Raw genomic sequence first — 24,302 nt, 5'->3', positions numbered from 1 at the left:
AAAAGAAAAGAGTTAACAGGAAAAGCAGGAGCAGAACTTTAATAAAGAAAGATTGTCATTATTTCCTTCTTTCAGGTCGATGATTTGAATTGTCCCAATGCCAAAAGATTCGGTGACAAGGCGGAAAAAGCACATTTTTATGGCAATCTTGGAAATGCTTTTCTAAGTCTCGGTGATTTCAGAAAAGCCATAGACTACTACGTATTGTGTCTTAAAATCGCCAAAGAAAAAGGAGACAAGGCCGGCGAAGCAAAAGCTTATGGCAATCTTGGAAATGCTTTTCTAAGTCTCGGTGATTTCAGAAAAGCCATAGACTACTTCGAATTGCATCTTAAAATCGCCAAAGAAATAAGAGACAAGGCCGGCAAAGGGGATGCTTATGGAAATCTTGGAAAAGCTTTTCTATATCTCGGTGATTTCAGAAAAGCCATAGACTACTACAAATTGCTTCTTAAAATCGCCAAACAAGTAGGAGACAAGGCCGGCGAAGGAAAAACTTACAGCAATCTTGGAAATGCTTTTCTAGGTCTCGGTGATTTCAGAAAAGCCATAGACTACTACGAATTGTGTCTTAAAATCGCCAAAGAAGTAGGAGATAAGGCCGCCGAAGCAAGTGCTAATGGCAATCTTGGAAATGCTTTTCTAAGTCTCGGTGATTTCAGAAAAGCCATAGACTACTACGAATTGCATCTTAAAATCGCCAAAGAAGTAGGAAACAAGGCCGGCGAAGGAAGTACTTACGGCAATCTTGGAAATGCTTTTTTAAATCTCGGTGATTTCACAAAAGCCACAGACTACTACGAATTGTGTCTTAAAATCGCGAAAGAAGTAGGAAACAAGGCCGGCGAAGGAAAAGCTTATGGCAATCTTGGAAATGCTTTTTGCAATCTCGGTGATTTCACAAAAGCCATAGACTACTACGAATTACATCTTAAAATCGCCAAAGAAGTAGGAAACAAGGCCGGCGAAGGAAGTTCTTATGGCAATCTTGGAAATGCTTTTTTAAATCTCGGTGATTTCAGAAAAGCCATAGACTACTACGAATTGTGTCTTAAAATCGCGAAAGACGTAGGAAACAAGGCCGGCGAAGGAAGTACTTACGGCAATCTTGGAAATGCTTTTTTAAATCTCGGTGATTTCACAAAAGCCACAGACTACTACGAATTGTGTCTTAAAATCGCGAAAGAAGTAGGAAACAAGGCCGGCGAAGGAAGTTCTTATGGCAATCTTGGAAATGCTTTTTTAAATCTCGGTGATTTCAGAAAAGCCATAGACTACTACGAATTGTGTCTTAAAATCGCGAAAGAAGTAGGAAACAAGGCCGGCGAAGGAAGTTCTTATGGCAATCTTGGAAATGCTTTTTTAAATCTCGGTGATTTCAGAAAAGCCATAGACTACTACGAACTGCATCTTAAAATCGCGAAAGAAGTAGGAGACAAGGCCGGCGAAGGAAAAGCTTATGGCAATCTTGGAAATGCTTTTCGCAATCTCAGTGATTTCAGAACAGCCATAGACTACTACGAATTGCATCTTAAAATTGCCAAAGAAGTAGGAGACAAAGCCGGCAAAGGAAGTTCTTATGGCAATCTTGGAAATGCTTTTAGTGATCTCAGTGATTTCAGACAAGCCATAGACTACTACGAATTACATCTTAAAATCGCCAAAGAAGTAGGAGACAAGGCTGGCGAAGGAAGTGCTTATGGCAATCTTGGAAATGCTTTTCTAAGTCTCGGTGATTTCAGAAAAGCCATAGACTACTACGAATTGTGTATTAAAATCGCCAAAGAAGTAGGAGACAAGGCCGGCGAAGGAAAAGCTTATGGCAATCTTGGAAATGCTTTTTGCAATCTCAGTGATTTCAGACAAGCCATGGACTACTACGAATTACATCTTAAAATCGCCAAAGAAATAGGAAACAAGGCCGGCGAAGGAAGTTCTTATGGCAATCTTGGAAATGCTTTTCTAAGTCTCGGTGATTTCAGAAAAGCCATAGACTACTACGAATTGCATCTTAAAATCGCCAAAGAAGTAGGGGACAAGGCCGGCGAAGCAAGTGCTTATGGCAATCTTGGAAATGCTTTTAGTAATCTCAGTGATTTCAGACAAGCCATAGACTACTACGAGTTGAATCTTAAAATCGCCAAAGAAGTAGGAGACAAGGCCGGCGAAGGCAGAGCCTATGGCAATCTTGGAAATGCTTTTTTTAATCTCGGTGATTTCAGAAAAGCCATAGACTACTACAAATTACATCTTAAAATCGCGAAAGAAGTAGGAGACAAGGCCGGCGAAGGAAACGCTTATGGCAATTTTGGAAATGCTTTTCGTAATCTCAGTGATTTCAGAAAAGCCATAGACTACTACGAATTGGCACTAAAAATCGCCAAAGAAGTAGGAGACAAGAACGGGGAAGCCAAATCCTATCACAATCTAGGTCGCAGCTTCGAATCACAAGGTTCCTTATCCAAAGCCTTAGAATATTACGAACGTAGCGTAAGATTATTCAACCATGTGAGAAACCTTCTTCAAAGTAAAGATGAGTGGAAAATTGACTATAGAAATGAAGTTGACGTTGCATACACTCATTTATGGAGAGTTCTGTTAAAGCAAGGCAAGATGGTTGAAGCTTTGTGTGCTGCTGAGAGAGGACGAGCCCAAGCTCTTACTGATCTCATGTTATCCCAATTTGGCATTAGAGAAAGTCAGTTACCGTTACAGGAAGAAGAAGAGCAATACTTTCAACTGAGACGCTCTCTTCCCTCAAGTACAGTTTTTCAGGGATTTGGCAGTGCTAAGATTCATTTTTGGGTTCTTTCAAAAGAAAGACCTGTTCGTGCAAGAACGAAAGAAATTGGCGAGGCCCATTCTGTATTAAATGATGCCACCGCCTTTTATCAGTCGTTGATAAAAAATGCCTTTAGACAAATTCGCTTTTGCTCGGAGGTAAGATGCGAAAATCGTTCTTTGGATGCGTTTAGAGAAAGTCGTCACAAAGTGGTCGAGAAGTCCGATGAGGAAAACACTCAACCTTTCGTCCAGCAAGAGAGTTCTTTGAGCACCTTGTATAACATCTTAATTCAGCCTATTGACGACCTGATTCAAGGCAATGAGTTAATCATTGTTCCACATGGACCACTATGGCTAGCTCCGTATGCTGCATTGGTGGATGGGGATTCCAAATACCTGTGTGACTCATTTAGAATCCGGTTGATCCCTTCGTTGACAAGTTTGAGGTTGATTGCTGAATGCCCAGACGACTACCATAGTAGGAGTGGTGCATTACTTGTGGGAGATCCATGGGTAGAAGAAGTTATCAACAGCAAGGGTGAAAAATTCCTAGATCCTCTTCCGTTCGCTAGAAAGGAAGCAGAAATGATCGGAGAGATTCTCAACGTGAAGCCTCTTATCGGAAAGAAAGCAACCAAATACGAGGTGTTGAAAGAACTCAGTTCAGTTGCTTTAGTTCACATTGCAGCACATGGATGCATGGAAACTGGTGAAATTGCTCTAACTCCGAACCCAGAGCGAACATCCTCGATCCCTACGGTTGAAGATTACATTTTAAAAATGGCAGATGTACTGAGCGCTAAAATGCGAGCAAGACTAGTTGTACTTAGTTGCTGTCACAGTGGTCGAGGAGAGATCAAAGCTGAAGGTGTGGTCGGTATTGCACGTGCCTTTATGGGTGCTGGTGCTCGTTCTGTTCTGGTGTCACTATGGGCGATCGATGATGAGGCCACACTTGAGTTTATGAAATGTTTCTACCATAACCTTGTGGAAGGAAGAAGTGCAAGCGATTCTCTGAACCAGGCCATGAAAGATCTCAGAAAATCAGACAAGTACAGTGATGTGAAATACTGGGCGCCTTTTGTACTAATTGGTGATGACGTTACTCTAGACTTTCATCAGAAGAAATGAGTAAGTAAAAACAGTTCATTTCACGACCAAGAGAAACTTGAAATACCGTTAAGTTGCGAAAGTAACGACCCATTTTACTTTCTGATTTTGCAGCTTTTTTCTTTCTGTACTTCGCATTGCCGAAATGTGTACCATATGTAAGGCGGTCCGTCGTAATAAAAACACATTTTCTTAAAATAAGCGTACGCGCGTTTGGGCCGATTCGGTGTTTGTTGGTAAATTCATCAGGGTCATGTACAACAATAATCGGATATTAGTTTAGTTTACACTTGCTGTATCAGTTATTTTTATTGTTTCAAAAGAAAAACTATCAACGTTTGATGTCACAATTTTTGGATTGTCGTTCCTGTCGGACGGTCGCTCCTTTTGTGATTAGCAATAACCGTGAAATGTATCGTTGCTTTAAAAGGGGTCGACAGTTTCGGAACGTAAAGGTATATCTGCCAAATTACTGATGTTTATGTCTAGCCTCAGTCGTATTGTTGTTAGTTTTAATAAGTAGACTTTAAGGATAGCCAATAACCCTTTTCAGGATAGTAACCAAGCCAAATTGTGTTCAGTACCTTCTATTTTCCCCCCGTTTACCACCATTGATGTTGCGTAAATTTTGCAATGACATCAAGCCATAAACAGCAACTTTCAAACAAGAAGGGAATTAGACTTAAAGTTTTTTTTACTGACTGTACGTTTGTTTAAGTCGTTTTAAAATATCTCAACAATTATGCAAGGGGTTATAGCTTATTGAGGGTACGCCCCACTCATCTCTATTATATAAAGTCAGTCCCAATTTCCATAAAGCTCCTCCCCTAAAGTGGCCTGGAATTAAGAAATCGGTAAGTTTACAACTTTGAAAAAAATTATATTGGCAGCTCTTTTATTCCTGTACTTAAGTAACTGTGTACAGTTTTTAAAGCGGAATGCCTTACTTTGTTTCTCAGGGTTGCAGGCAAAGGAATGCATGACCATAACACCAAACGTCCCAGTTGGTAGAATTGTTTTAAAATGGAGTGGACTAGCAACAAGAAATTACACCTCCAAGAGTAGTCTTTAGCACAAGAATGACTGCTGGGTGTTGTCAAAATCCAATTTTAACTTTGCTGTTTTAACTGCTAGAATATAACGTCGACTCCGTGTTAGGAACACAAATTTGTAAAACTATATTCTTTTTAATCTAATGATTGCTTATGGGTATATTTTTGTGTAATACAACAAAATCATGCTTTAGCTTCTTTTAACTAAGGGTTAATAACGTTAAAATATATATAGTTTAAGTATGTTATAAAAAATCAGTTCTTCAATTTTGTTATGTCCATGCATTTTTCATGCCTGTACGTCACAGGGATTTTTTTGTATTATGGTTTACTACCGAAATCACTAAACTGTTAGCACCCCGGAAAAAACGCTCGATCGCATTTGAATTTTGGGCTTGCTCACGTGACCATTTGGAGCGGCCGGATTGGTCACGTGATATTTTCGCGGGTTTGTTTTTGCTTTCACTCCTGGCTGAGTACGAAGTGAAGGGATATTATGGAACAGGTTTGCACAAGTGTGGAAAGTTTTTCGCCTCTTCGGCAGAAGACTTCAATTTTTACGGATTCATAAGTAGGAGTGGTATCACCAAAACATTTCAGGATATTTAAGCTGCGATCAAATTCGTCTTCGTTATCTTTGACGATGAGAACTGCTACCTAAACTTCATAGAAGACGGCATCATGGGCGAAGTGTTCAGACCACAAGAGACAAACTACAAATTCTCGAGGACTGTGGTATTAAACCGTTTTTCGTGTGTTAAAAGTTGCATGTTTGGTTTGATCGAATTTTCTTTCAGATTATTCAAACAGATAATACGATACGTTATTTTTGCTCAGACAACGTAACTATAAAGACTCTTGAAAACTGTGATTTTCAGCCGTTTGCATTAAGCTTAATTTCGAAAGCTGTACTGAGGTGTATGCTGTTTGTGTTAGCTGCACGTTTGTGTTTACATAAATCGATAACTTCTGTTTTGACATTGAAAGATTTGAGACCACGATTTCAACCAAACTCGGGATTTGTGTTTACAGAAATAGAGATGTGTTGAAAGCGAGTTACTAATTACAGAAATATGAGAACTGCAATTTTACAACCCACCAACTTTCAATATTTTTGTCTTTATTTGCAACATTACTGTACTTACTGAAATATTTGTTGTTTACCAATTAAAAGATGGTTTGCGTTAAATTATTATTTTCTCTTGATTATATATAATCTAATGTAATATGCTTCAGGTCTAACAGATTAATACCGCCGGTTTCTTGACTTAAATCGTTCACGGGTTATTTCGTGACTGAGGAACGCTAAGAGATTTACAATCAGCCTTTACCAAAACAACAACAGATGAATAAAACTGAGTTAAAATATACCTGATACTCAACATTGTGGAGAAAATTGGCTTCATCTCCAGTGTATAAATTGGACATTCGATACTGGTTAGCAATACAGTGTTGATCAAATGGGAAACAACAAAGCCTGTTCCATTCGCTCGATTAGTTGGCTGCTGCTTGTAAGTTATCGAAAGTCTACGTTTCATCAGCAGTTAAAGTAATCTAGTTCTGGGTCCTCCAGCCTTTTCGGTTGATCCCTAGCTGCAGTGAGGGAGATTTTTTCCGTTTGACAAAAGGTCTTCCATATGTTTGAAACGATAACACCGCACCGCTCACTTTGTACTTTTATCCTGTTGCTCTAAAACTTCCTGGGTCGAACTCTTTTGAAACATCTCCGCCTCCGCTCAAAATGTAGCGACCTCAAATCCTTTCCAATTGATTTCCCACTGTGGAAAGTTCACCCGAGAGCCTTCCTTTGAAAGCAAAGTTGTTCTGCCCGCGAAAAGAAACAGAATGTCACGTGACCAATTCGGGCGCTCCAAATGGTCACGTGAGCAAGCCCAAAATTCAAATGCGATCGGTCGGTTTTTTCGGGGTGCTAACAGTTTAGTGATTTCGGTAGTAACAAGATATAAAATAGGTTAACACACAAACTCAGGTAGTTTATTTTCATTTAAAAAAAGAACCGCATTCATAAACTACATGAAACTAGTTCCTAGCAGTCTATTCAAAATTGTACAGATACAAATTTAAGAGACTGCGAAATTTAATCGGTTCAAATTTCCAACAAGTGCAAGGCCATAATGTTGTATTTTTTGTGGTTTTGTCCAGTTTTCTTTGTATTATATATCATTTGTTCAGATCTCGTTTAAGTAGAAAATAGTGAGTATTCGGAAAAGATCAACTGCGAAAAATAATTGATTAAATTCTATATCTCATCCGAGTCCTCCTGGTAGGTTCAGAGCTTATAGCCGGTTACATCAGCGATAGAGAGGGGAGAATGTGGAGTTTGAGAGTAGTGACTGAAAATTTTTTTAGCTCATAAGGAATCTTTGTTTCAAATCTTTATAACTTGTTAATAAATGCTAATCACATTGGCCTGTGTATTTTCTGTCTGTTCAGTTATAATTCCAGCCAATCGGATGTTCCATTTTGTTTCTAAACAAAATTTGTAGCTATAAGGTTTGAGTTAGGTTCAACTTTACAAATACCGTATTTATTCGATTAAGCGCCCTGGGCGCTTATTAAATTTTTGGACCTTGAGGGTGGGCGCTTATTCGAGGTGGGCGCTTATTCGAGGCTGGGCGCTTATTACATTTTCACCATTTTTAGCAAGTAGTACGTTTATTTTGCAAGAAACCAATGTATAACAGCTAAACATGAAGATGTTCGAAACTGAATTTTAAATGTTCATTGAAAGTTTAAGTAAAAAAAAAACTAAAAAGCTCTTCGGGATAGTTTCTTAGTAGTACTTAGTGAATTTTAATCTTAACTTCAACAATAATTAAAATTCCTCTTGTGCCCTAATTTTAGAGGGGTTGGGGTGGGCGCTTATTCGAGGCTGGGCGCTTATTAACTTTTCCAACCTACAGGGTGGGCGCTTATTCGAAGTTGGGCGCTTAATCGAATAAATACGGTAGTCAATAAGAAAGGGGATATGATGGTGTCGAAACGATGATTTCTAAAGGAGAAGTTACCTAGAAAATTATAAAATATACCAATCAGATGTCTTTCAGAATGGATAAACGGTTTGGCCACTATCGGAGTGTGCTAGCTGCCATGCATATGATTGACCCATCCCAGTCTTTAAATGTAACAAAAGTGTTCCTCTTCGATATTTCCTTTCTGTTATGAGAAGAACTTTGCAATATTCGATCAGAGCGGGAAAAGGTCTTCTCACATTCTTGTGGAGACTTTTAATTATAAGCTTGTCTATCAGTCTCTGGTTGTGACTCTAGGTATCTTTATAAGTTTAAGAGAATTTGTCCGAGAGAGGGCCATATTAAAAATGTGCCCATTAGTAAAAGTAAATGCATGGCACCGACCAATCTCGCCCCCAGAGCCCACTTTTCGTTTTTGCAGCCCTATTATTGTAATTTAGCTTACTATTTTTTAATCTTCTTAAGTTTTCATGTAAATTTTTCGTCATTGTAATTGAGCTTAGTAGTTTTAATCTTTTAAATTTTTATGTAAATCGTTTTAGATGCAGGGCCCCTCTGGATACCAGCCTACGATCTGAATGGGCTACTCTGCTTAAATTAAGTTTTACCTTACTTTTAAAGGGACACTGTCACTGTGTCAAATGCACTCTCGTACATCAAGATGGAGATCTAAAGTAAATTGTTGTTGAAGGAAGAACGGAGGCATAATAATGTTTAGGTGTTTTCCAGTCAACAAGGACAAAACTTGAAAAAATCAGCCTGATTTTTTCAAGTTGAGATTCACAGTTTCTGATGGTATCCCGAGCATGACTTGTTTATCTTCAGTTCACTTGCATGGTGATTTATTTTTAACAAAATTGGACCACTATTCGTCGTTTCCGTATGTCTTTAGGCAAGTGAAGCTGGTGACAGTGTCCCTTTAACAAGTCTTTTTGAGCGTGCCCAGAATGTTTTTTTTTTATCGATTATTAGCCAATCAGCTCTGAACCTTAATAACAAGGAGGTCTGTAAATCTCGGACTTTCAAATCGTACTTGACTAGAGCCTGCGTTTATGGTGCTGGCCAACAGAAACCCGGGCCACGGGGACGACTATCGGAAGCGACCTCATTTTGCTAAATCAAGTAAACACAATTAATGCAAGTGGGTCGTCGATCTCCAAATGTAGTTCCCATGACCACCATTGTATTGAAAGCTAAAATATTGTAGGGCCGCGTGTATACGTATTCCTGATGGAGTGCAGAGAGAAAAACTGGCGAACACGGAGAAAAACCTTCGGAGCAAGGACAAGTACCAACAACAATTTCAGCTTACAGTTAAACCCGGGCCACATGCGTAGGAGGCGAGTGCTCTAGTTTCCACCACTGTACCACCCCTGTAGTGTAGTTGTCTTGCGTTTTGCTCTATGTTTTCTTAATTTTTTTACTCTATACAGACTGCCCTTTGTTTTAATGTTTTTCATTTTCATTTCAGCCCCTTTGATAATAGTGCTCCTTGCGCTAACAGGTTATCATGTTTGCTAGACTTCATGCTCCAGGATCTTGTAGTCTGGTTTGAGCCCTGGCCAGGGTCACTGCGTTGCTATTTGGGGAAGACATTTGACTCCCACAGCGCCTCTCTTTACCCAGGTGTATAAATGGGTACCGGCGATCTGTTAGAAAAGCATAACCAAAAGTCGGGGTTAACCTGCAATAAACTAGCATTCCATCCAGAGGGAGTAGCAGTACACCTGGACCCGCATACTTAAAGCAAGTCAAGAATAAGCGGGATTTTGTGCAACTGTTCTCTGTGTTTCTAAGGGCTTTTCGCGCCAGAATAGTGTTTTTCATTCTCTTTAACCTTTGGCTGATTTATTCATAACAATGTGCATAACTTGCTTTATGCAGCCAGACTCTGGTCGCTAAGGAACCTGGTATAGGCTTCTGTGGTGTGGTCCAATTGGCCCAAGTGCGACCTTCGCTTTATTTAGCTTACTAGTAGCTTGGTAACCAAAAATTCAAAATGTATATGGATGTAGTTTTGAAGCGTAGTAATTAAAGGTTGAAAAGAAAAATACAGTAGAACCCCGGTTACTCGAACTCTGAAGGGAAACGACAAACAGTTCGAGTAAGCAGGGTTTCTAATTGTCGGGGTCGATTGAATATTTAACTTTCCATGTAAATAATTGATAGTTTAGTGCAAAAAATTAAAAGTATTAAAGATATGATAGCGAAACATGATGAAAACTCTTCAGTGACAGGACGTGCAAATTACATAAAAATAACTTCCAAAAAAAATAATGATCACAATGAGCTTATTTAAAGATCATCTTATGTGTATTTTCAAAAAGAAGTGAACAGAATTCGAAATCAATGAAGCAGACAGCTCTACATTCAAGGCGGTGTAAACGAGATGGCGCTTGACGTAAGTAGTACTAGCTCGTATCCACGGCCGAGTGTCGAAAAAGCAGCAGCAGTAACAGGATATCTAAACTTAAATGTAAGATTACTGTAAGATAAAATTAAAGTTCAAGATTTCGGCGAGTTGGCAAATTTCCCTGAAAAATATTAAAGACTCGCTTGTTAAACGCCATCGCCTCTGCATGCATTGCGTGCCATTAATTTTTATTTGTAGGAACTGGGAACGAGTCTGTTTCAAAGGAGCTGGAACTCTTTCTCGAATGACCGCGAGTCAGCTAATAAGCCACAGACGAAAGCAAGGAAATGTAGTCTAAATGTACCGTTTGAATGGAAATCGAAACAGATGTCGATCTCAGCAATTGTGCCAAGCGGTGTTTTCACAGTGAGTTCAGCTTGTGGACAATTTATTGTTACATGTACACTGTTTTAATATTCGAGAGTAGTGTTGGTCGTTCATGATCAACCATATCATTCAGCCATTCAAAAAATGCAACCATTCATATATAGTCTACCATTTTGTTGTCATGTGTTTCGCGTCTGGAAAAGTTTCAGTGCAGGAATCACAACGCCGTGCAGCGCAGAACATGATGATAGTACTTTAGAACATTCGTCATCAAGGTAATTTAATTTATACAGTTTTTGAGTCTAATGCTTGCGTGCGCTTTGCGCATGCGCATTAGACTCTTTGTTATATGAAAAAAGCTGTTAGCAATCCCAAGGGAATGGTTCGGGATCGATAATCGTTCGCTGTAATGTAGAAAACAATGATCAGCTGCAAGAACGGACTCCGTACGGACACGCACGATTAGTTTCAATTAAAAACAGCCAATCAGCGACACGTGTTCCCACGCATAATTAAAAGTTCTTTCTCAAGTCACGATTATTCAACACTTGAACAGGACGTAATAATTTTCCAGTTAAGACATTTGTAAGCTTTTTGTGAAAATAAATCTTCGTTTTCAGTTCAGTTAAGCACTTGTGTTTTCGTCTTGCTTAAAAAGCAAGACGTCTTTGAGAAAAAATATTTCGACGGCGACTCGCGTTTATTTACACAATGCGACCAAATATTTATTTTGTTTTAAAAAATAGAAAACTTTACCTCGTATTTTGTATTTAAGTCATTCGAATTTTGACCAATTTTTTCTTTACAGTGCAAACAAAAACCTTCAAAAATAAAAGATGTACATGGATAAATGTAAATCAAGTTACGCGACTAAATCAAAATGCGTTTGTTTGGCCGCTTTGCAGTATTACACTGTCCCGGCCTTTGCCATACACTGAAATCGAATTTCATGCTTTTACGACTCTCAGAGATCTTAAGTTCTTCTTACAGCTAGAAAAATCATAAAATGGTTACATTGATATGGAAGTGATGATTCGCGAAATTTGTACATCATGATAAACAGTCTTCGCTCCTGTGTATGGTAGCTCGATAATAATTGCCTAGTTTCCAGCGTTCAAAAGGTCATCATTATATTGACGTGAGCATTTACACCCGTTTTTAGAAAAATCTGTCACTAAGTGCTTACAGTACAATGGAGTAACAGTCACTATTTCAAGTGCTTTTATTGCAAAATCTGTTTCAAGAGTCATCATCAAAATGGTGAGAAATCTGAAAGAAAACGATGTGAAGTTCTTCAACCCTTGTTGTAATGAACATGCTTTTTGTAAATCGTCACGCAATCTTGTCCAAATGTTTAATCGTTTCTGCTTTTACGGACAATACGGAAGAAGTAACATCAACTCCTGTTCATACTTTAAATTTTGTGAAGCATATAACATTTATGACTGTTTCGTTTTCATCCATAATCATCCACGATGCCCCTAGCTTGCTATAAGCATTTTAAATTAAACTCCCGAACACAAACCTCTAACCAATTTTAACCGGCTTACGAAAACCGCGCAATCTGTATCACTATGCCATACGGCATTAGACTCATGTCACCCTTGGTGACCTATTTTTGTTTTATTGTGAATGTAATCCTAAACCGTAACAGCCTCTCATATGAACCTGGTAAGGCACGTGTACCGCGCTAAGGAAGGGAATGTTCAAGAGAAAGTTCAATTTTAATAGAATGTAGGGTCTGTTTTATTTTTTACACATGCGGTACATTTGATTACAAAGCACTTTCAGTTTCGAGAGCGTGATACATGGCGTCCATGCAAAAAAGAATAAAAATTGTGACTCGATAAGTATTAAATAACACAACGAGAATACACAATGACCAGCAAGAGCTCTATCACTTTAAAAATGTACTTTCAAAAGCCTAGTTCAATGACTGATTCTGTGTCAATGCAATACATTCGATCACGAGTACAAACAACTTTCTTAGAAACAGGGGATTCCCCTTATGAATATTCTAAGTTCAATTCAATCGTTTCAAAGGGCGCTTTCCATTCGACCAAAAATTCCGGAAATTTAGGAACAAGGACGAATGGTACAGAAGTTTCCTGGGAAAATTTCCAGAAAATCCGGAAAGTGTTGACTTTCCGAAATGCGAACCAGTCAACCGAAAACCCTGGAAATTCCAGAAGCAAAATCAAATGGAACTGAAAGTTCCTGGAAATTGTTTTCGAAAATTTGGGTCTACCTTGCGAGGTTGTCCTCTTTTCCGGAAATTTTGGAAAAAGCTACCATTTTACACTCAGCCTAAGTTCCTTCGGCAGAAAATTTAGCGATTTGTGCATCTGAAAGCAGTTACATGTGTTAAGGAAGCATTCTTGAAACTCCAAACAAAAAATTCAGGTGAACTCGGTTGTTTTTCGTTGATGTTTTGCAGGCGGCAGCAAAGAAATGTACAAATATTTATAACGCGCGTGTAGGCTATGCCATTGTTTTGCTCATTAAACTTTTTGGGTTGGCGACGTTTTCGTTGCTTGTAGTGTGCCTTTTTAAAGCTCCCTGTATTTGTGGCCACGATGTCATTCATGGCGTTTATTTTCAGTGCTCGGAATGCTTTTTATTTGCAAAAATATCGAGTTATATGTGCAGCAAACCGGCCACAAAGCATTAATTTAATGCACCGTAGAAATTTCCATATTAGACGCACAACCTGATCATATGCAAATAAAATTTTGTTTTGCCTTCCGTGCAGTCAACCGGAAAAGTTGGAAAATCTGTTCCATTTGCCACTGGAATTTTCCGGAAACTTAAACCAGAATTTTTGGTCGAATGGAAAGCGCCCAAAGTGAAAGCTGTCACGCGATAAGTCTGAATAATCCAGCCTATGGATCTGTTCCTTCCAAAGTTTTGTTAGTCATTTTTTCCTAACTTACTTCAAATGAGTGAGAAATATACTCAGCAATTGTCTCGAAGCGGTTAAGGTGCCTGGGGAAAAGGTTTAGTAGCGATTTCCTTCGTTACCAGTGGTACGTATATTTTTACTTGTTTGGCTTTCGTCGACTGTCTCTCCTATTCGTGTACTATTGAAGCTCAATATTTTGGCGCCGCTTTTAGCTCCTCTTTGCTCTTGTATAGTTCAACATTGCTAAGTTTAATCTTAAAATATTCTTTGTATCCTCTTATACCGCGTGTGACTTCAATTATAGCATTTACCGTCTAATGTTCATAAGTGGAGGAAATGAATTGTTTCTTGAATAAAATAGGTTTCATTGGAGTAAACTTTAAAATGTTCTTTAATGTGTGTTTGATAAAACTTGATTTTGAGGCCAAAATATAGCATCAGTAGTTGAATTCAGCATGGTATATCAATAGTGTACAAGTGAAATCCGTCGCTTTTGGCTTATGATATCATTGGGAATGCATGACTCGGTAAAGATTTGGTTACTTGGCACGTTGTTTCGAATGGCAAGCTTGGTCTTGCATACAAATTAGCTCGAGCATAACACAGCAATTTTATGTAAACTCTTTGAATTTGCTCAAATACACTGCCTGCAAGGACACCGTATTTGAAACGCTCCCAGATGTTTATGTTCTCGAAACTGAAAGTACAGTCGAAGCTCTCGTAAGCGGACACCCTCGGGACGCGAAAAAAGTGTCCGTAACTGGAGCTGGCCGCTTACGAGAAGGGTTCTCGTAAGCGGCCACTAAAAGTGAAGGGGAAAGATGGCCGCTTACGGGAGCTTGCTCAGCTAACAATAACCGGACGGACGTGGATGACGACAAAACAAACACTGAAATATGGTTCTGTAATTACTTTAAAATCATTGTGACGAATGGCGATGTGAAGTTGATTTATAAAAACAAGATTCAGAGGTTGTCAATAGGATTTTCTTTGGGCTGTCCGCTTACGGGAGAATAAAAACAAAGAAAAAGTCTAAATCGTAATCTCTGAAAGTGTCCGCGGCCGCTTACGGGAATGTCCGCTTACGAGAATGTAAAAATACAAAGTTTGTATGGGAGTAAAAACGGGGTTTCAGACAAGGCGACCGTAAGTAGAGCTGTCCGCTTACGAGAGTGTCCGTTAAGAGAGCTTCGACTGTAATTTGAATTTAATATTTAGAGAAATGTTTCACATTCAGTTTTCTTAGAATGAGGGGGTTCCCCAATATATTATCTCTAATTTAACACTCGCGCATTTATGAAATTGGGAAAAGCTCCGGCAGTATTGGCCGCTTGGCTTCAGGCTTACCTTGTACCTATCCTTTTACCCTTTTTCCTGCCAACTTTGAATTTGTGCAAATACATTGCCTGTAAGGAAGCGGTATTTGAAACGCTCCCAAATGTTAATGTTCTCGAAACTGAAAGTAATTTGAATTATTCAGACAAATGTTTTAGTTTTCTGAGAATTAGGGGGTTCCCCTAATGAACATTCTACCTCTACGTTAACAATCGTGCTTTTTAGTCTTTTTAAACCATTTTCCTCCCGCAGTTGAATTGTTGCGCGTGTTCCACATGGCTTTAAATACTGTAGGTAACAATTTTTTTATGTCTTACAAAGATCAACACGAGACCGATACACCCCATTATTTGAAGTGAATTGGCAATCAGATCCTTTTCATTTTACTGGGCATAAATCTTTAGTTCTCTCGCCGTTGTAGCTTTCAGTAGCCGGTGCCGATCTGTAATTAAGTATCTGTGGTGAACAAATAAATTATGCGACCTTTACTTAATTAACGTGGAATTTTTACTCAAACTACAGACTGCCATTTTGAACGAGCAGTAATCTCGAGCTCACCATGGCGAGGAGTCCAATCAAAGTTGCAAGTGAGAATGACGTCACACCATCTGCAGAAGGAACACTGGATTTTGATGACGACAATTTAAGAGGTGAAATAAAATGAGATAAACTATAAATGATAAAGCCAGGATTCGAGCCAGGATTCGAGCGAGGATCCGAGCCAGGATCCGAGCCAGGATTCGAGCCAGGATCCGAGCCAGGATTCGAGCCAGGATCTGAGCTAGAATCAGAGCTAGGATCCACCTTTTTTTCAGATACTACCGAATAAGGTAGACTGTTTTTCGGAGCCGCATGAAACAGTTGTCATTGGCGACAAAGACGTGTGTTTTGGGTCACGTGGGTTACAGCTGTCAAATGAAAAGGTAAACGCACGTGAGCACATTCCTTAGAGCTCGTTGAAACAATGAAAACACTTCTGATTGGTCGATCTGTAACGCGCCAAAATTTGAACGTGTGTCGGGATGGTTGTCCTGGCCCCTGGGGAATTGAATGTCTGTGCTTTATGCAAATCAAAGATTGTGCACGCAATCGTAATATGTGCTGTTTTTGGATGTATTTCTGTTTGGAGATGACATCAACAGTCTCGGAGCAATTATTTTTCACTTAAATAAGCATGTTTAATGTATAACGATGTTTAACAACAGAGAATGATCCCAAAACAGCACTCATTACAATTACGTGACACAACCTGAATTTGCATAAAACCGCAGACATGTCTAGTCTCCGGTGAATGAATTAACGGTCGAATGACTAACGCCTGATCGCAGGTTAAACATAGGCTTTTGTACATTATGCTTTTGTTTCCCCACTAAAATGCTCCACCTTAATGCTCCAATTTTCCCACTAAAATGCTCAAGCTCCCCCCCAAAAGTCACTAAAATGCTCGGTTTTTTTAAATTAATTTCAAAGTTTTTAACATGGTGTTAACTGTTAACACTTACAAAAACGTACAAGTGTTGTAAGTAACAACAGGTTAAAAAATCTGACAGCCAAATTAGAGCAGAATGATATAATTAGAGAGAGATCTGGACACTGACTATGATTTGCCCGATAGGGGCCTGGTACGAGTCGTTCGTACCACGTTGTTCTTGTTACATGTTCTCGTCATTCTTTAGTGAGGATGCTCGTCGATATTAAAGTGTATTTCTCAATGAAATGGATACATTCCTATCTATGACGAGAACATGTAAACCCAAGCAGTGAATAGGCGAAGGAAACACCGACAACAAGCGGATTTCTTCGTCGTACGCCACACGGAACACAACCATCGACCGCGACCGCCATCTTTGTTTTCACACAGAAACAAACCTTCCTTCGCCGTAGCGACAGACCATTACAGCAAACAAGGTCAGACCACAGCAGATGGCGAAGAAATACAAGTGCCCGTTCCCGGAATGCACCTACGAAACGGAAGAGGTGACAGACGCGCTCGCGGCCGTTTTGATCTCGGTTCACTCGTCAGGCACACACACCGCTCCTGTAGTCGCCGCTGCTGCACCAAGCGCCGCCCCAAACACTGCACCAAACACCAAACTCGAAAAAGTACGGCGCCCAACAATCTCTGCCGCAGGGTCAAGCGAGGATTGGTCGTATTTTCTCACCCGTTGGGGCGACTATGTCGCAGCAACCAACGTCACAGGCAAAGATAAAGTCATCCAACTCCTTGAGTGCTGCGATGAACAGCTTCGCAAGGACCTCACACGAAACGCAGGCGGCTCCCTCACTGACAAAACTGCCGATCAAGTGATGGAGGCCATCAAAAAACTTGCAGTGAGGGAGGAAAATACAATGGTTGCCCGAGTTCAACTGCACAACATGCGCCAGGACCGGGACGAGACGATCCGAAGTTTTGGTGCCCGCCTTCGCGGCCAAGCCGGCGTCTGCAAATTTTTGGTCACCTGCCCTGGTTGTGCAATCGAAGTTAACTACACAGAAAATGTTTTGCGCGACGTCGTAACACGCGGCCTGGCAGACAGCGAAATACAACTTGATCTACTAGGAGAAAGGAATCAGGAAATGACCCTCGAAGAAGTGTTCAAATTTATAGAGGCAAAAGAGGCTGGAAAACGATCCGCTGGCCGCCTGTTGCAAAGCCAAGGTGTAGATGCCGCAAGCAGCCAATACCGTCGTGCTAAACAGGATGACATTAAACGGCGTAAAGCTGGAGACAGCAACGACCCATGCTATTACTGCAACAAGCGTGGCCATGGCAGAAGCGCCCCGACCAGGATAAGACGAACTGACTGCCCTGCTTATGGCACAATCTGCGAACAGTGTGGGCGACCGAACCATTTTGCAAGCGTGTGTAACAGCAAGAACAAGCCCACCAAACCCCAACAGCCTACCCCACCCAGTGGCAATACCACCGAAGGTGCAATCTTCGACTCACTCTGCACCGCAACAAGCCTCAGCAACAATTCTGGCAGAGATGTCGTCAAACTTGACCACCACCTCTACTGCCACTTAACTGATTGTTGGGTCCGACAACCATCAAAGTCCCAACCATTCATCGAGCTTACAGCAACTGCCCACCCAGAGGACTACACAGCGCTGGGATACAACCCTCCCACATCACGGCTGACGCCAGTACGACTATCTGCTATGGCTGACACAGGCTGCCAGAGCTGCTTAGCTAGCATAAAAGTCATCCGTCGCCTTGGCCTGAGTGAGAGAGAGCTGATCCCAGTCACCATGCAAATGCACGCCGTGAACAACAATGGTATCAAGATCCTGGGTGCTGTCATCCTCAGGTTCTCAGGCAGGTCTCCGTCCGGTGCAACCCTTGAAAGTCGACAACTCGTGTATGTGACAAGTGACTCGGACAAACTTTTCCTGAGCCGGGAAACCTGCACGGCACTGGGCATGATCACCAAAAACTTTCCCACCGTGGGCGAGACCATCCACGCATGTAGCACGACCGAGCCAGACACAGCATGCGATGCGACAGAAACACCCCCCTCAGACAGCACCAAGGCACCTGAGAGCGCATCCAGCTCGCCGTGCACCTGCCCACGTCGCAAAACACCACCACCCAAGCCCACTGAACTCCCATTTCCAGCGATGGAAAGCAACCAGATGAAACTGCAGCAGTGGCTCCTAGATTACTACCGATCCAGCACCTTCAACACCTGCGAGCACCAACCCCTACCGCTGATGGAGACCATCCCTATGAGGCTAATGGTTGACCCTGGTGCGGAACCAGTTGCACACCACACTCCCATACCAGTACCACTTCACTGGCAAGAAGATGTCAAGGCAGGACTTGACCAGGACGTATCACTGGGCGTGCTTGAGCAAGTCCCGGTAGGAGAGCCTGTCACATGGTGCCACCGCATGGTTGTATGTGCAAAAAAGAACGGCAAGCCTCGACGCACAGTCGACTTCCAGGCGCTTAACCTCCACGCCACACGCGAGACACACCACACGCAGAGCCCCTTCCACCAAGCACGCTCCATACCCAGTAACACAAAAAAGACCGTCTTTGACTGCTGGAATGGCTACCACAGCGTCCCCCTCCATGCGGAAGATCGCCACCTCACCACTTTCATAACCCCATGGGGTCGATACCGCTACAAAACCGCACCCCAGGGCTACATCGCCTCCGGTGATGGCTACTCGAGACGCTTTGACGAGATTGTCTCTCACGTCCGAAACAAAACTAAGTGCATCGATGACACCCTCCTTTGGGCAGATGACCTCCAAAAGAGCTTCTTCCAGGCAGTGGATTGGCTCGACCTCTGCGGACACAACGGAATCATACTTAACCCAGACAAGTTTGTGTTCGGAGCCGACACTGTGGAGTTCGCTGGATTTGAGATCACCCCAAGCAACGTGCGGCCATGCAAAAAGTACCTCAATGCCATCAGCAACTTCCCAACACCAGCCAACATCACTGATGTACGCTCGTGGTTTGGACTCATCAACCAGGTCTCCTATGCCTTTGCTGCTAATGAACGCATGCTGCCATTCCGACAGTTACTCCAGCCAGGAACTCCCTTCCAGTGGACTGATGAGCTCAACCAGCTCTTCGAGGAATCTAAGTCCGTAATCATTAGTGAAATTGAGGAGGGCGTGCGCATCTTTGACAAATCCAAACCGACCTGCCTGGCAACCGACTGGTCCAAAAGTGGCATTGGTTTCTGGCTATTCCAAAAACACTGCCAGTGTCCATCCACTGAACCCTTCTGCTGCAACACCGGCTGGCAAATCGCACTAGTCGGCAGCCGCTTCACACATGCCTCTGAATCTCGTTATGCCCCAGTGGAGGGAGAAGCTCTCGCCGTCGCAGATGCCCTTGACAAAGCTCGATTTTTTGTCCTGGGCTGCAGCAACCTAATCATTGCAGTGGATCACAAGCCCCTACTTAAGGTGTTTGGAGACCGGTCCCTTGAGGAGATCACTAACGCCAGATTACGCAACCTCAAGGAAAAGACGTTACGTTACCGGTTCCGAATGGTACACATCCCCGGTGTGCGACACAAAGCCGCTGATGCCATTTCCCGTCACCCTACAGGAACCACCACACCAGACATGCTGATCCTGCCAGACGACATAGCAGCGGCCACAACTGCCCCGGCTGTTCTACCCCAATTAGCTGCCTCAGGACACTCATTCCTGGCCGGCATCCGCCAGAGCGAGCCTCGACTAGGAACCTGCTCAATCAACATTGATGACCAGTTAGCATCCTCAGCTTCCTCAGCACTGAGCACAATGGCCGTTACCTGGGACAGGGTCAAACTAGCTACAACAAGTGATGGGGACATGACTCAGCTACTCGACATCATAGAGAGTGGATTCCCCCAGTTCCGCCATGAGCTACCGCCTGCCCTTCGGGAGTACTATCAGTTTCGCGAACACCTATACACAGCCGATGGCGTAATCCTTTACAAGAATCGCATCGTCATACCACCATCCCTCAGACAGCATGTCTTAACCGTCTTACACTCAGCACACCAAGGCGTGACCTCCATGACAGCACGTGCTGACAGCACTGTATTCTGGCCTGGCATCACTCGAGCCATCCTTGCCCTACGGGAAACCTGCAACCATTGTAACCGCATGGCACCATCCCAACCGAGTGCACCGCCCTCACCCACCATTCTTCCAGCTCATCCCTTCCAATGCATCTGTGCTGACTTCTTCCACCACAAGGGGGTCAACTACCTCGTTGTGGTAGATCGCTACTCCAACTGGCCTATTGTTGAACGAGCACGAGAGGGATCTAAAGGCCTGATTGACTGCCTGCGGCGCACATTTGCTACGTTTGGCATCCCCGATGAATGTGCAACAGATGGAGGACCGGAATTCACTGCAGCAGCCACATGCCAATTCCTGAACGAGTGGGGTGTCCACCACCGTCTATCATCAGTGGCGTTCCCCCACTCAAACTGCAGAGCAGAGATAGGTGTAAAGACAGTTAAGCGGATAATCACAGACAACACTACCCCAAACGGCAGCCTTAACACTGACTCCCTGCAGCGTGCCATCCTTCAATATCGGAACACTCCAGACCCTAATACGCAGCTCTCCCCCGCACAGTGTGTATTCGGCAGGCCTATCAAGGACTTTATACCTATCCTGCCAGGCCGCTATCAACCACACCCTACCTGGAGTGACACCCTAGCCACGAGAGAGGAAGCTCTGCGAAACCGCCACATGAAAGCTGCCGAAAGATGGACAGAGCACACCAAGAGACTCCCACCCCTGGCAGTTGGCAACCACGTACGCATCCAGAACCAAACAGGCCCATACCCCACTAAGTGGGACAAGACAGGCGTAGTGATTGAGGTCCGCCAGTTTGACCAGTATGTCGTGCGTGTTGATGGCTCCGGCAGGATGACCACCCGTAACCGAAAGTTCCTAAAAAAGTACATCCCTGTGCAAACCAAGCCCCCTCGGCACACTATCACTGATGACCTCCGACACCTTAACCTGCTGACCCCCACACCAGCCAAGCCACCCAGGCCCAATCCACCACCAGCAGAGCTGCCACCTCCACCACCATCTGGCACACCACTGCATTGTCCCGACTTTACCAGCCCCAACCAAGAGGGGTGTGCACCCCCGCCACCACCTACGCACACGACACAGCCCCACCCTTCTGCAAATCCATCGGTACCGGCCAGCCCAGATCCACCACCCATTTGTGAACCACCATCCCCTCCCCCTGTGGATGCACCAGTGCCGGCGAACTCAGGCACACCTCAAGCACGGCCAAAGAAACCTGCACTAGCCTTGCGGCGGCTACAGGATTTTAATGCAAAAGGACTTCTCGAACAATGAGACTGCCACAGGACTCATATGAATGACATTATGTTTTCTAGTTTTGTTTTGTTCTTTCAAATTGACAATTACGATTCTCTGATATCAGTCTTCACTGCCCCTCCAACACAAACATGAGGAACACTAAAGACTTGGGGGGAGATAGAGCAGAATGATATAATTAGAGAGAGATCTGGACACTGACTATGATTTGCCCGATAGGGGCCTGGTACGAGTCGTTCGTACCACGTTGTTCTTGTTACATGTTCTCGTCATTCTTTAGTGAGAATGCTCGTCGATATTAAAGTGTATTTCTCAATGAAATGGATACATTCCTATCTACAAATATAAAACATAATACTCGAAATCATCTACAAGGCTAAGTACAGAAAGTAGTTGACTATCTCTGGGAAGTTATTGGTAGTTGAATTTTGAGTTTTAGTCTTCATTTTCTCTAAAAAAATATATATTTTTTTTATTTTCTCGGGAAAAAAATCAATTTTCCGGGAAAATGCCACTAAAAATAATGCTTGAATAATGCTCAATGCTTTCGCCTCACTAAAATGCTCGAAAAAATGCTAGCATAATGTACAAAAGCCTAGTTATACAACGAGCAAAGGAATGTGGCTCACGTGTGTTTACCTTGTCATTTGACAGCTGTAACCCACGTGACCCAAAACACATGTCTTTGTCGCCAACAGCAACTGTTTCGTGCATGCAGCTCCGAAAAAACAGTCTACCTAATTCGGTAGTAGAAATCCTAACCCTATTAATAAAAGCTAACCGCAAGCAACCCAAGCTAAAGTAGGCTAACCGTAGTGCTATTTTAATAGGCTAACCAGAGTGCTAGTTAGGCTAACCGAACGCTATTTAGGCTAACCAGAGTGCTAGTTAGGCTAACCGAACGCTATTTAGGCTAACCGGAGTGCCATTCAGGCTAACCGGAGCGCTTAAGGTGGCTCGACCCAGTTTTTTTCTAGCGATACCTATCAACTTTGAAACCCTCATACTTAAAGGGATTAATGTCAATCACATATCTACTATATCACATGGATTACACATAGACTGAACTACAATATGATATAAATTTTTGGGAGATCAGAATGAAAATCACGTGGCAATGACGTCACACAGGTTTTTGCTCTGAATCGAATTTTAGCCCGTAACCGTATTTTCTCTCGAGATCCTCCACGCTACGTATACCTTGAGTGTTTGCCTTCAGCTCTGTGGAGTTTCATCGAAATCTACAAGAGGAATTTTGAAATATCTTGGAATTTGTTTTTAGATGGTATAATTTATGCGCAAAATAAAGACAAGACTTCATATAAAGAACTTTGCTTCTTTTTTGATGTTTTATGAGAGGATTTAGCCCTCATTCCTTTTAAAAATGTCCCATATCCGATATCCAAACCGTAAAAAGTAGGTAGACTTGCGCAATTTCGAAAAATATGAAATATATGAATCATAGTGAAGCTCAGTGTTTAGCTCTATTTACCAATTTTACGCCTACTTTTGCAAAAAACGCGATTATTTCAAAAGTCGTCGATGAATTTTCCCCAAACTTTTTCAGGGTGGCAATTGATCAGTACACTACACAATCCCTGAATTTGATGGTCATTGAAAACTTCTAAGGTTGTCTAACATAAACGCAAAATTGAGTAAATATTAAAGCGATCTCGTAGTTTTGAATAATTTTGTGCTCTGGGATTTCCTATTGTTTCGAGTTGAGCACAACACCGAATTCCTGTGCACCACGCGTGAAATAACTACGCTTGGCCACCTTCCGAAAGCTTACCGAAATCTTTCGGAATATGGTAATATTCTCGAGTTCAAGTAAACAATAATGAATGAATGAAACGTCAAAGCCGGTTATGTTTTGACGCCATTCCAGTCATTTACATATGACTTGACAGCGTAGTCAGAAACTTACCTCGTTTAAACTTTCTTTCTTTTGATGTTTAAATCTCTTTAGCGTAGCATTCAGTACCGCGGCCTTTTTTGTTCTGCATTTTTAATTTTCAACTTAGCCAAGACGTCGACCACACAAGAAAAGTTGTGGCGTGACAATTTCTTTTCCACTGTTTTCTTTAATTAAAACGGACCATGTTTCGGAAAGATTTCGGTAAGCTTTCGGAAGGTAGCCAAGCGAAGTCATTTTACGCATGGTGCACAGGAATTCGATGTTGTGCTCAACTCGAAACAATAGGAAATCCCAGAGCACAAAATTATTCAAAACTACGAGATCGCTTCAGTATTTACTCAATTTTGCGTTTATATTAGACAACCTTAGAAGTTTTCAATGACTATCAAAGTCAGGGATTGTGTAGTGTACTGATCAATTGCCACCCTGAAAAAGTTTGGGGAAAATTCATCGACGACTTTTGAAATAATCGCGTTTTTTGCAAAAGTAGGCGTAAAATTGGTAAATAGAGCTAAACATTGAGCTTCACTATGATTCATATATTTCATATTTTTTCGAAATCGCGCAAGTCAACCTACTTTTTACGGTTTGGATATCGGATATGGGACATTTTTAAAAGGAATGAGGGCTAAATCCTCTCATT

At 42.1% G+C, this 24,302-nt stretch overlaps 2 protein-coding genes across 10 annotated transcripts in view; both read left to right on the top strand.

Annotated features, from left to right (window-relative positions):
- LOC144645502 (uncharacterized) overlaps positions 1–24,302 on the top strand; it is a 137,664-nt gene that overhangs the window by 13,774 nt on the left and 99,588 nt on the right. Inside the window, exon 13 of the mRNA XM_078505093.1 lies at positions 371–3,915. Within this exon, the coding sequence (XP_078361219.1) occupies positions 371–3,915 (3,545 nt within the window). The remainder of the gene's footprint in view (positions 1–370; positions 3,916–24,302) is intronic.
- The window catches only part of LOC144645263 (uncharacterized), a 159,928-nt gene continuing 146,219 nt past the window's right edge, over positions 10,594–24,302 (top strand). For 6 of the 9 annotated variants that reach the window (XM_078504756.1, XM_078504754.1, XM_078504755.1 and 3 more), the window contains exon 1: positions 13,560–13,705. Coding sequence is in view for 3 of the 9 variants with exons in the window: in XM_078504759.1 (XP_078360885.1) it covers positions 15,476–15,566 (91 nt within the window). In the remaining 6 variants the exon portion in view is untranslated. Of the gene's footprint in view, positions 10,719–10,882; positions 10,955–13,559; positions 13,706–15,438; positions 15,567–24,302 lie in introns of those variants that run through there. The other 3 variants (XM_078504759.1, XM_078504758.1, XM_078504757.1) reach the window with 1 other exon arrangement.

This window comes from Oculina patagonica, chromosome 3 (genome assembly GCF_052425735.1).
Source record: "Oculina patagonica isolate OP01 chromosome 3, crgOcupat, whole genome shotgun sequence".
Lineage (NCBI taxonomy): Eukaryota > Metazoa > Cnidaria > Anthozoa > Scleractinia > Oculinidae > Oculina > Oculina patagonica.
Note: the sequence above shows the minus strand (reverse complement) of the source record. Positions and strands in the feature narration are given on the sequence as shown.